Source organism: Setaria viridis, chromosome 4 (genome assembly GCF_005286985.2).
Source record: "Setaria viridis chromosome 4, Setaria_viridis_v4.0, whole genome shotgun sequence".
In the NCBI taxonomy this organism is placed as follows: domain Eukaryota; kingdom Viridiplantae; phylum Streptophyta; class Magnoliopsida; order Poales; family Poaceae; genus Setaria; species Setaria viridis.
This window is the reverse complement of record NC_048266.2, coordinates 13,498,122-13,508,391: the sequence shown is the minus strand read 5'-3', so window position 1 is coordinate 13,508,391 and position 10,270 is coordinate 13,498,122. Positions and strand designations below refer to the sequence as shown.

At 44.5% G+C, this 10,270-nt stretch overlaps 1 protein-coding gene and 1 long non-coding RNA gene across 3 annotated transcripts; both read left to right on the top strand.

The window, feature by feature from the left end:
- Positions 1 to 355: 355 nt before the first annotated feature.
- Positions 356 to 2,086, top strand: LOC117851538 (very-long-chain 3-oxoacyl-CoA reductase 1). Of its 2 annotated transcripts, XM_034733364.2 has the most exons (4): positions 361 to 829; positions 909 to 1,197; positions 1,288 to 1,357; positions 1,458 to 2,086. In XM_034733364.2, the coding sequence occupies exons 1-4, from the start codon at positions 484 to 486 to the stop codon at positions 1,761 to 1,763; spliced, it is 1,011 nt and encodes a 336-aa protein (XP_034589255.1). In that variant the 5' UTR covers positions 361 to 483; the 3' UTR covers positions 1,764 to 2,086. The 2 variants fall into 2 exon arrangements, with proteins under 2 accessions (XP_072149236.1, XP_034589255.1); XM_072293135.1 differs by having other exon boundaries at positions 356 to 829; positions 909 to 1,357.
- A 991-nt stretch (positions 2,087 to 3,077) lies between these two features.
- On the top strand, positions 3,078 to 4,563 carry LOC117851539 (uncharacterized). The gene is made up of 2 exons (XR_011898022.1): positions 3,078 to 4,094; positions 4,209 to 4,563. It is a non-coding gene; the product is annotated as an uncharacterized lncRNA (long non-coding RNA).
- The last annotated feature ends 5,707 nt before the right edge of the window (positions 4,564 to 10,270 follow it).

Here is a 10,270-nt window from a genome sequence, read left to right as displayed (position 1 = left end):
TAGTTTTGTAATTAGCTCATGTTTAATCCTCCTAATTAGCATCCGAATATCCGATGTGACACGGACTAAACTTTAGCTCCAGGATCCAAACACCCCCTAAGTGAATAATAATATCACTCTCTACCATATTTAAAATAATGCTTTAGCATCAGAGGTTCCTATGCTTGAAAGTACATATAATGGTATTGGTAGGACTATGAGACATTTGAAGTTATATACCTGTCAGTGTCCCAGCTTTAATTTTGTGCAGTTGATTGGTGGCAGCAGCCGGAGTAATTGTTACACACTGCAATCGCGCAATGATGTCGCGCGCAATCGTCTGTACTATAGGTTTCAACAATGTGTAGATGCACAATTGCACGTGCACACAAATGCACACCAGCATACAAGGACCATCGGAGTTTAAGAGCGCACGCGAGTTGGTTGTTGTGGCCTCCCAAAAGAAAAACGCAGCAGTTGGACAAAGCGACAAGACAGCTGCTGATGAGGATGCCCGGAACGGCACCGGAATGGTTGTTCCTCTTGCTCGCCCTCGTCGGCGGCGTCACCGCCGCGGTGTCCTCGCTCCGCCTCCTCCGCTACCTCGCCCTCTGCCTGCGCCGGCCGAGGGACCTCCGCCGCCGGTACGGCGCGTGGGCAGTGGTAACCGGCCCGACGTCCGGCATCGGCCGGTCCGTGGCGCTGGAGCTCGCGCGCCGCGGCCTCAACCTCGTCCTCCTCGACATCGACGCCGCCAACCTCCGGGAGACCTCGGACACGATCAGGTCGCGCGATGCCGTGAAGACCAGGACCCTCGTATTCGACCTCTCGCTCGTCGGCACCCCACAAGGTGACACCGCCTCAAAACACGCGTGCGTGTGCATACTAATCAATCGGTGACTCTGGCTGATCTCTGTCTTGGGTAGCAGGCGACGAGTCGATGCGGCGGCTCCGGGCAGCGATCGACGGCCTGGACGTCGGGTTGCTGGTGAACAACGCCGGGATGGCGAATCCGTTCCTGGCGTACTTTCACGAGGCCGACGTGGAGGCGTGGTTGAGGATGGTAAGGGTGAACCTGTGGGCGCTGACGGAGGTCGCGGCCGCCGTCCTGCCAGGGATGGTGGAGCGCGGCCGGGGCGCTGTACTGAACATGGGATCGGCGTCGTCGGAGGGGATGCCCTCCTTCCCACTCAACACCATCTATGCATCCACTAAAAAGTACGTACGCGCCATGTTGAAATTGCGTACGGAACTGGCTGAGTTTATTAATTTAATCTGTCTCCTGCACCGTATGTTCATCTTGAGCAGGTACGTTGCCGTGTTCTCCCGGAGCCTTTACGTCGAGTATAGGAGCAAAGGGATTGATGTGCAGTGCCAGGTAAAAATTTTCTTGCTTACATGTGCTTGTGCATGTGAAGGTAGGCAGGAACTTTTTTGTCCTTTGATCTTTGGAACTGAACAACATCGTCACATCGCAGGCCCCAATGTTCGTGGCGACAAGGATCGTACCGAACATCCTGCGAGACAAATGGTATCTCTCGCCGTTGTTGTCGACAACAGCGGACGCCTACGCCCGCGCGGCGGTGCGCTGGATCGGGCACGGCGCAATCTGCAACCCCAATCTTAGCCACCAGCTGCAGCGGTGCCTCCTCGCAATCGTGCCGGAAACCGCGCTCGACTGGTGCCTGCTGCAGTTCGTCCGGCGGCTGAGAGCGGAGAGTAGGGGCGTCTTGGCGAGGGTGGGCGCGGTTGGGAATGGGACAGATCGGAAGAACTCAATGTAGCGAACATAGTGAAGTAAGTGTGCGTGTTGGTCCTCGGACATTTTACCTTGTTGGTTAGTACTTAAGTACTACCTCCGCTCCGTTATATATTTGACGTTTCAGGCACATGTTTTGGCTGCAATCAGTCCTTTTTATTTGTTCGGAAACGTCGACTAAAAAGAATTGGAGGTAGTACTTTGCTTTGATTATGTTGTTATATCAATCAATGAACCAAAAAAGGGAGCTTGTAGCAAAAGGTATGGCCTTCTGGGTTGTAGCCCGTTAATTTCTGTCAGTCTATGGGACTAATAATGTGTTAATTTTTAATTTTTATGTTAGAAGTATGCGTGCTTTTCTACTGGGTTTTGAAGTTATACATATTTCACGAATTAACATAACCATGGTGGCAACTTTGCAAGTACTCGTAAGTGAACCATAACGATATCATATTATTCTAGATTTAGCTAAAACCATGGCAGTGGCGCCTGCACTGTCTTCAATCCATGGACATACAAGTTTTATGCTCCACCTCGTGAAGATTCTGTTGGATTAATTGGGTTAGCCCTATTTATTTCAATTAATCAAATAAGAATTAAAAGGTCCATGATAAATGCTAGGAGTTACTAATTGGTCAATTTTGAATGGGAAGTTGAGGACAGATGATTATTGTTGTTTATGATTCTTGTTGTTTATAAGAATTGATTCACTCAATTAACACAACCAATAAAGTGATGAGAGTTACTAGTGCTTGATGACCATTATGTCCATCAAATTACTAGTAACTTCCATCGCATTATGACATCTAGTTTTGATGAATCTCACCTCATGGAGCCTATATAAGAGCGGCACCTTCTCTTGTTCTCATAGGTGCAAAACACGAATACTCTCAGGTACTCCTGCTCATGGGACCTCTCTCTTTCTCCCTCTCTGTTTTTTGCTGCAACCTTGCATTCCCATTGCTAGCACTGCGCGCACAGTCCTGGTGAGAGCAGGCCTCCGAAGCCATTGCATGCTAAAGGTCCTGCATGGGATAGCGGGCAATCAGGTTTTTGGGGAGCGTCTTCACGCGACTTCTCACTCCCTGAATAACTACATCGTCTACCTCCTAGTGGCCTGATCGACTACTTTGCCTACTTCCTGATGCCGTTCAAGGGTGGCACGAATGACTACTTCATCTATTTCTTGGTGCTGTTTGAGGGACTGCAGTATGTACCTCTTCCTGCACCAATTGTACGATTACATCGAAGGCCACCCCACGATTAGTATGACTAATCCATGTGGTGACGGCGCATCCGGTTCCTCTGGGACTAGCCCCGCCCAAGGGTACGTCTTGAATCTTTTCTGGTTCTTATTGTTCTTGTTTATTAGGGGATTAAACTTGAACACTTGCACATATAATGTTTTCACTGAATCACTCAACATAATCATGATGATATTTTACATGCTTAATTTTGGAATTAAAATGTACTGAAATATACCTAGTTTTCTAACAATCCAAAAACCTGAAAATCTTGATAGGCTTTCGGTAGCTCGTTTTGCTACATCTATCAAACCGGGTGTGTTCGATGGTTCAAACTACAAGTGTTGGCATGAGAATGTTACGTTGTGGTTGATAGCGATGAACATTATGTATGTCGTACAGGGGAAGTCCGAACAGGTCTCGCAAGAGGCGTTCGAGGCAGCCGATAACCTATTTCGTGGTGCCATCATAAGTGTTCTTCCTGAAAACCTTGTGGACACGTATCTCTCGCTGTCAAGTGACAAAGAATTGTGGGAGACTCTTGATGCTAAGTTTGGGGTTACTGGTGCTAGTGAGTTGTATGTCATGGAACAGTTCTACAACTACAGGATGGTTGAAGACCGTTCTATAGTAGAACAGGCCCATGAGATTCATGCGTTGGCAGAAGACCTTGAGAGCTATAGCAAAGAGGTTCCATGTGTGTTGCCTGACAAGTTTGTGGCTGAAGGTATTATCTCAAAGCTACCACCTTCTTGGAAGGACTTTGCTACTTCTCTAAAATACAAGAGACAGGAGTTCAGTGTAGCTAGTCTCATTGTAACTCTTGATGTTGAAGAGAAGGCAAGAGCAAAAGACACACGTGTAAAAGGAATTGTTGGATCATCCAGTGCCAACTTGGTACAGAAGAACAATTTCTCCCACAAGAAGAAGAAGTTCAAGCCGCTACAGAACCCGACAAAGACTAATCAAACAGCCACCTTCAAGAAGAAGAAGAAGAAGGGAGTTTGCTACGTGTGAGAGAGTCCGGATCACTTTGCTGCTAAGTGTCTGAACTGCAAGGGTGGCAAGAAATCTGCTAACATGGTCATTAGCGAGGCTGGAGGAACATGACGGTACGGTAATTTATTACCTACAGTTCTTTCAGTTTGTCAATCACCTGAATGGTGGGTTGATAGGGGGCAAATATTCATGTATGTGCTGATGTTTCCTTATTTTCTTCTTATCAGGTCGGAGGGACTTGCTCCTTGTTGATGGGGAATGGCTCACATGCACATGTTCTTGGTGTTGGTACGGTCGATCTGAAGCTTACTTTGGGAAAGATCGTGCAGTTGAAGAACGTGCAACATGTGCCTACCATTCACAAGAATCTTGTTAGCGGCTCTCTACATGTAGAGATGGTTTTAAGTTAGTCTTTGAGTTCAATAAATGTGTAATGTCCAAGTTTGGTACTTTTATTGGAAAAGGTTATGATTGTGGAGGTTTATTTCATTTGTCTTTGTTGGATGAATGTAATAATGTAGTGAACAATGTGGTTAACGTTGATGAATCAAATGTTTGGCCTTTGAGGCTTTGTCACATTAATTTTGGTTGTATGATGCGGCTTCCTGGTTTGAGTTTAATTCTAAAATTTACCTTAGTCAAAAATTCTAAGTGCCATGTATGTGTTGAATCAAAACAAACATGCAAGCCTCACAAGGCTGTAGAGGTAAGAAACTTGGCACTGTTAGAACTAATTCATTCCAATTTTGCGAAATGAATGGCGTGTTGACAAAAGATGATAAAAAAATATTTCATGACTCTAATCGATGATCGTACTAGATTTTGTAACATCTATCTGTTGAAGTCAAAAGATGAAGCATTGCATTACTTTAAAATCTATAAAGCTAAAGTAAAAAACCAACTTGAGAGAAAGATCAAATGTGTTAGGTCAGATCGTGGTGGCAAGTATTTCTCAAATGTTTTCACTTTATTCTGTGAGGACCATGGTATAATTCATGAGAGGACACCTCCCTATTCACCTCAGTCAAATGAGGTTGCTGAAAGAAAGAACCGCACTCTAACTGATTTGGTTAATGCCATGTTAGATACAACTAATCTTTCTAAGGAATGGTGGGGTGAGGCAATATTGACTGCATGTCATGTCCTGTGTCATGTTCCTATAAACAATAAAGAGATAACACCATTCGAGGAATGGGAGAAGAAGAGGCTTACCCTATCTTACTTACGGACTTGGTATTGTTTGGCAAAGGTTAGTGTGTCAATAACCAAGAAACGTAAGCTTGGGCCTAAAATAGTGGATTGTATGTTTCTTGGTTATGCTATACATAGTGTTGGTTATAGATTTATGGTAATTAAATCTGGAGTACTAGACATGCATGTTGGTAAAATTATGGAGTCCGAAGATGCTACATTCTTTGAAAATATTTTTCCAATAAGTGATAAAACAAGTTCATCTAGGCAAGAGTTTATCGAGGATGATAGCTCTACCATGCCGATAGAACACAATGAACCTACGCTTGTGGAAAATTCTAAGGAGGATAACAATGAACTGCTCAAAAAGTGCAAGAGATGAAGGACTGCAAAGTCTTTTGGATATGAATTCATTGTATACCTTATGGATGACACACCTAAAAACATTGAAGAGGCATATTCATCTCCTGATGTTGACTATTGGAAGGAAGCAGTGAGGAGTGAGATGGATTCAATTATATCTAATGGTAGTTGGGAAGTTGTTGATCGTCCTTATGGGTGCAAACCTGTAGGATGCAAGTGGGTGTTCAAGAAGAAGCTTAGGTCTGGTGGTACTATTGAAAAGTATAAGACAAGTCTTGTGGCCAAGGGTTATACCTAGAAAGAAGGAGAAGATTTTTTTGACACTTATTCACCAGTTGCTCAATTGACTACTATTCGAGTGTTACTTTCTTTGGCAGTCTATCATGGTCTTCTTATTCATCAAATGGATGTTAAGACAACTTTCCTAAATGGAGAGTTGGAAGAGGAGATCTATAAGGATCAGCCAGATGGATTTGTAGCACAGGGTTAAGAAGGAATGGTGTGTAAGTTATTAAAAATCTTTGTATGGTCTCAAGCAAGTGCCTAAGCAATGGCATAAGAGGTTTGATAGAACTCTCACGTCAGCTAGCTTTGTTGTGAATGAAGCTGACAAGTGTGTATACTATCGCTATGGTGGGGGAGAAGGAGTGATTTTGTGCTTGTATGTTAATGACATGCTGATCTTTGGGACATGCCTTAAGGTGATAAGGAAGTCAAAGATTTCTTATCTCAACTTTGAGATGAAGGATTTGGAGAAGCTGATGTTATCCTAAATATTAAACTAGTAAGAGAAGGTGATAGTGGGGTTACGCTTTTGCAATCCCACTATGTGGAAAAGATCTCAAGTCATTTTGGCTATAGCGACAACAAGCCTATTCCTACACCTTATGATGATAGTAAAGTATTAAGGAAAAATAGAAGAATTATGAGAGATCAGGTGAGGTAATCCCAGATCATTGGTTCACTTATGTATTTAGCTAGTGTTACGAGACCTATATCTCGTTTGATGTGAGCAAACTAAGCCGGTTTGTTTCAAATCTGGGAGAAGATCATTGGAATGCTCTTGAAAGAGTAATGCGCTATCTAAAAGGCATTGTGGACTATGGGATTCATTATACTGGGTACCCAAGGGTACTAGAGGGTAGTGATTCAAATTGGATTTCTGATGCTGATGAGATAAAATCCAGAAGTGGATATGTGTTTACACTTGGAAGTGGTGTTGTTTCCTAGAAGTCTTGCAAGGAGACCATCTTAACGAGGTCAACAATGGAAATAGAACTGATAGCATTAGATACCATTGAGGCTAAATGACTTTGTGATTTCTTGATAGTTGAAAAATTGATACCAGCTATCCTAATGAATTGTGATAATCAAACTTTGATTGTCAAGGTGAATATTTCAAAGGACAACATGAAGTCACCAAGGCATGTAAAAAGGCGATTGAAGTTTGTCAGGAAATTGAGAAACTCCAGAGTAATAGCCTTAGATTACATCCAAACGGCAAAGAACCTGACAGATCAATTCACAAAGGGTCTTTCACGGAATGTGATTGCAATGCATCTATGGAATTGGGCTTAAGACCCACGTGAGTCTTTCTGTAGTGGTAACCTGCTCTATGTGACCAAAGGTCCCGTGAAGTAGAGTGGTGAAACAAGCTATAGTCTGACTAAGAGAAGAGATCCTTTGTAAAAGGCTCATTCTAGTGAAGATGCATATCTCTTCTAATCTGTATGGTAGGTTGGTTTATACCTTAATGTTTAATTTGTTCTAAGTGGCTTCTTTGAAATAAGGATGTTGTTTACTTTGAAGGAGATATGTTATCCTACAGAACATCTTTTGAGGAATACACCTATATGAGTCTAACTACTGGTCATAGTCTATGGGAGTGGGTGATCTCTGACACTCATGAAAGGCCTGGAGTATGACTTATAAGCTTCAAACCGCGGGGATGCTTTCGCAGCTTAGTATCAGTGAAGGGCTCTAGCCAAGCTTGTTTGCACAAGACTGACAATTCAAGGCATAGTCCATTGTTCAATTATGAATAAGTGTAACCTTAGTTCTAGGTGGATGTTCAACTTAACAGTCTCCACCGAAATACTAGTATAGCAAAGATTACAGTGGAACTGAGAGAATTTTTGTGTACCTTGAAATTCTTGGTGGGGATTGTTAGATTAATTGAATTAGGCCCATTTATTTCAATTAATTGAATAAGAATTAAAGGTCCATGATTAAATGCTATGAGTTATTAATTGGTCAATTTTGAATGGGAAGTTGAGGAGAGGTGATTATTATTGTTTATGAGAATTGGTTCACTCAATTAACATAGCCAATAAAGTGCTAAGAGTTAATAGTGCTTACTAGTACCTTCCATCGCATTATGACGTTCAGGTTCGATGAACCTCACCCCATGGAGCTTATATAAGAGCGGCACGTCCTCTTGTTCTCATATGTGCAAAACACGAATACTCTCACGTACTCCTGTTTAGGAGACCTCTGTCTTTCTCCCTCACTATTTTTTGCTGCAACCTTGCATTCCCATCATTAGCACTGCGTGCACAGTCCTGGCGAGAGTAGGCCACCGAAGCCATTGCACGCTGAAGGTTCTTCACGCGATTGCTTGCTCGCTGAATGACTACATCGTCTACTTCCTGGTGGCCTAATCGACTACTTCGCCTACTTCCTGATGTTGTTCGAGGGTGGCACGAATGACTACTTCATCTACTTCTTGGTGCTGTTCGAGGGACTGCATTGTGCACCTCCTCCTGCACCAACTTGTACGACTACATCAACTAAGGCCACCCCATGATTACTATGACTAATTCAGGTGGTGACGGCGCATCTGGTTCCTCCGAAACTTGCCCCGCCCAAGGGTACATCCTGAACCTTTTCTAGTTCTTATTGTTGTTATTCATTAGGAGATTAAACTTGAACACTGGCACATCTCATGTTTTTACTGAATCACTGAACATAATTATGATAATATTTTACATGCTTAATTTTGAAATTAAAATGTACCAAAATATACCTAGTTTTCTAACGGATTTGAAGCAGCAGTGGACACTCGTGGCTTTGCAAGCTGATGATGAGGTGGTGAAGGATATAAACAAACTACTTCGAATGGTCCCGTACTCGCATAGTTAAACTGCGGCCAAGAACCCTTGTTTTATTAAGCCACCCTTGCTTCATGCAGGCTTCACGATAACGACTTGACACTGCTCACTGTTCACTTATTGATCTTTTTACGTACGATAGAGCTCCCATGCCCTAGACTCCCATCAGGTAGCAGCTGCTGGAGAAATGGTTACATTGTTACACCTTGCGCGTCGTCACATGGTTCCAGTGGGAGCACATGGTTGTGCTGCAAGCCTGCAACTATACAAATTATTTGCTGCTTGGTTTCAGACCACCAGATAAGGCCGAGACGTACAATGGCACTCTCCCGTTCCACCAAACATTCTCAATAGCTAACCATGTGTTTGGTTTGAGGATTGAAGTGGGTTGGGATGGGTCGAACCTAGTTGGAAAGGTTGATTGAAAAACTAGTGGGTTGGGTTCATCCCAGAGAGGGAATATTCCCTCAATATCTAGGTTCATTCGGTCCGGCCAAAATGAAGGAATCGTTCCAACCCACTTGAACGGCGTCTCCCTCCGTCCGCCCATCGTCTTCTTCGTGCGCGCGAGATAGCTCTAGAGGAGGCATGAGGCTACACGAGCCGGTGGGGAAGTTGTCATGCGACGAAGCTGACAGCGCTGCTTGGTGGGGCTAGACGATGGTGCTGCACGGCAGAGCCATGTGGGCGTGGGCGTGGGCACGGCGGTGGCCGGCACGACGGGTGGGGACGGGCCAGCTGGTGGTGATGCTATGCAAGCCAAGGGCGTAGCGGCGGCCTGGGCGGAGAGGAGCCGGGCGAGGCGAGGTGGTGAGGGGCCAGCTGGCGGTGGTGCTATGTAGGCTGGGGGCGCAGGAGGCAGCGGCCAGGGCAGAGAGGGGCCAGGCGAGGCGGATGTGTTAGTGTTTAGACCCGGCAACTACCGAGGGGTGCCCAAGGTAGTGTTTAGTGCGTGGAGCTTGCCGAGATCAAGAACTAGAAGGTGAACTCGAACACATGATTTAGACAAGTTCGGGCCACTAGATTGCATAATACTCTACATCCTGTGTGTTGGTTGGATTGAGTTATTTTGGAGGAGGTCCCTATCTCACCTTATATTGCCGGGGGTAGGGTTACATGTGGGTTGTTTACAAGAATACTAGTCAGATTCGACTAGATGAGTCCTATTCTAATTGCTACAAGTAGTTTCCTAATCCTCGACTATTTCCTGTCCTCCACGTAGACCACGCCATTCTACACTGTAGACTCCATGTCTGACACGTCTCGGTGTCTGGCCCTATATCGATTCGACTAGATGAGTCCTACTCTAATTGCTATGAGTAGTTTCCTAATCCTCTACTATTTCCTATCCTCCACGTAGACCACGCCGTTCTACACCGTAGACTCCATGTCTGACACATCTTGGTGTCCATCCCTATATCTAGGACTGTCCAAACCTTCTGGTGGGCCCATAGATGTATGTACAACAAGCCCCTGAATACTTTTTAGTCAAATGCAACAGTTCCGAGTACTTTTATCGACTTCTCCAGCTAGTTTTGGTGCTCTTCGAGGGTTGAGTCTTCAAACGTACTCGAGCACTGCCATGCGGCTAGACCGTGCTCAAGCCTCATTAACTTGGTCTTGAA

Excerpts from the sequence above, each read along its gene's own strand:
- LOC117851538 (XM_072293135.1), top strand. The coding sequence starts at position 484 with ATGAGGATGCCCGGAACGGCACCGGAATGGTTGTTCCTCTTGCTCGCC. Across the intron at positions 830-908 it reads GCTCGTCGGCACCCCACAAG|GCGACGAGTCGATGCGGCGG; the intron begins GTGACACCGCCT and ends CTTGGGTAGCAG. Across the intron at positions 1,358-1,457 it reads GGATTGATGTGCAGTGCCAG|GCCCCAATGTTCGTGGCGAC; the intron begins GTAAAAATTTTC and ends GTCACATCGCAG.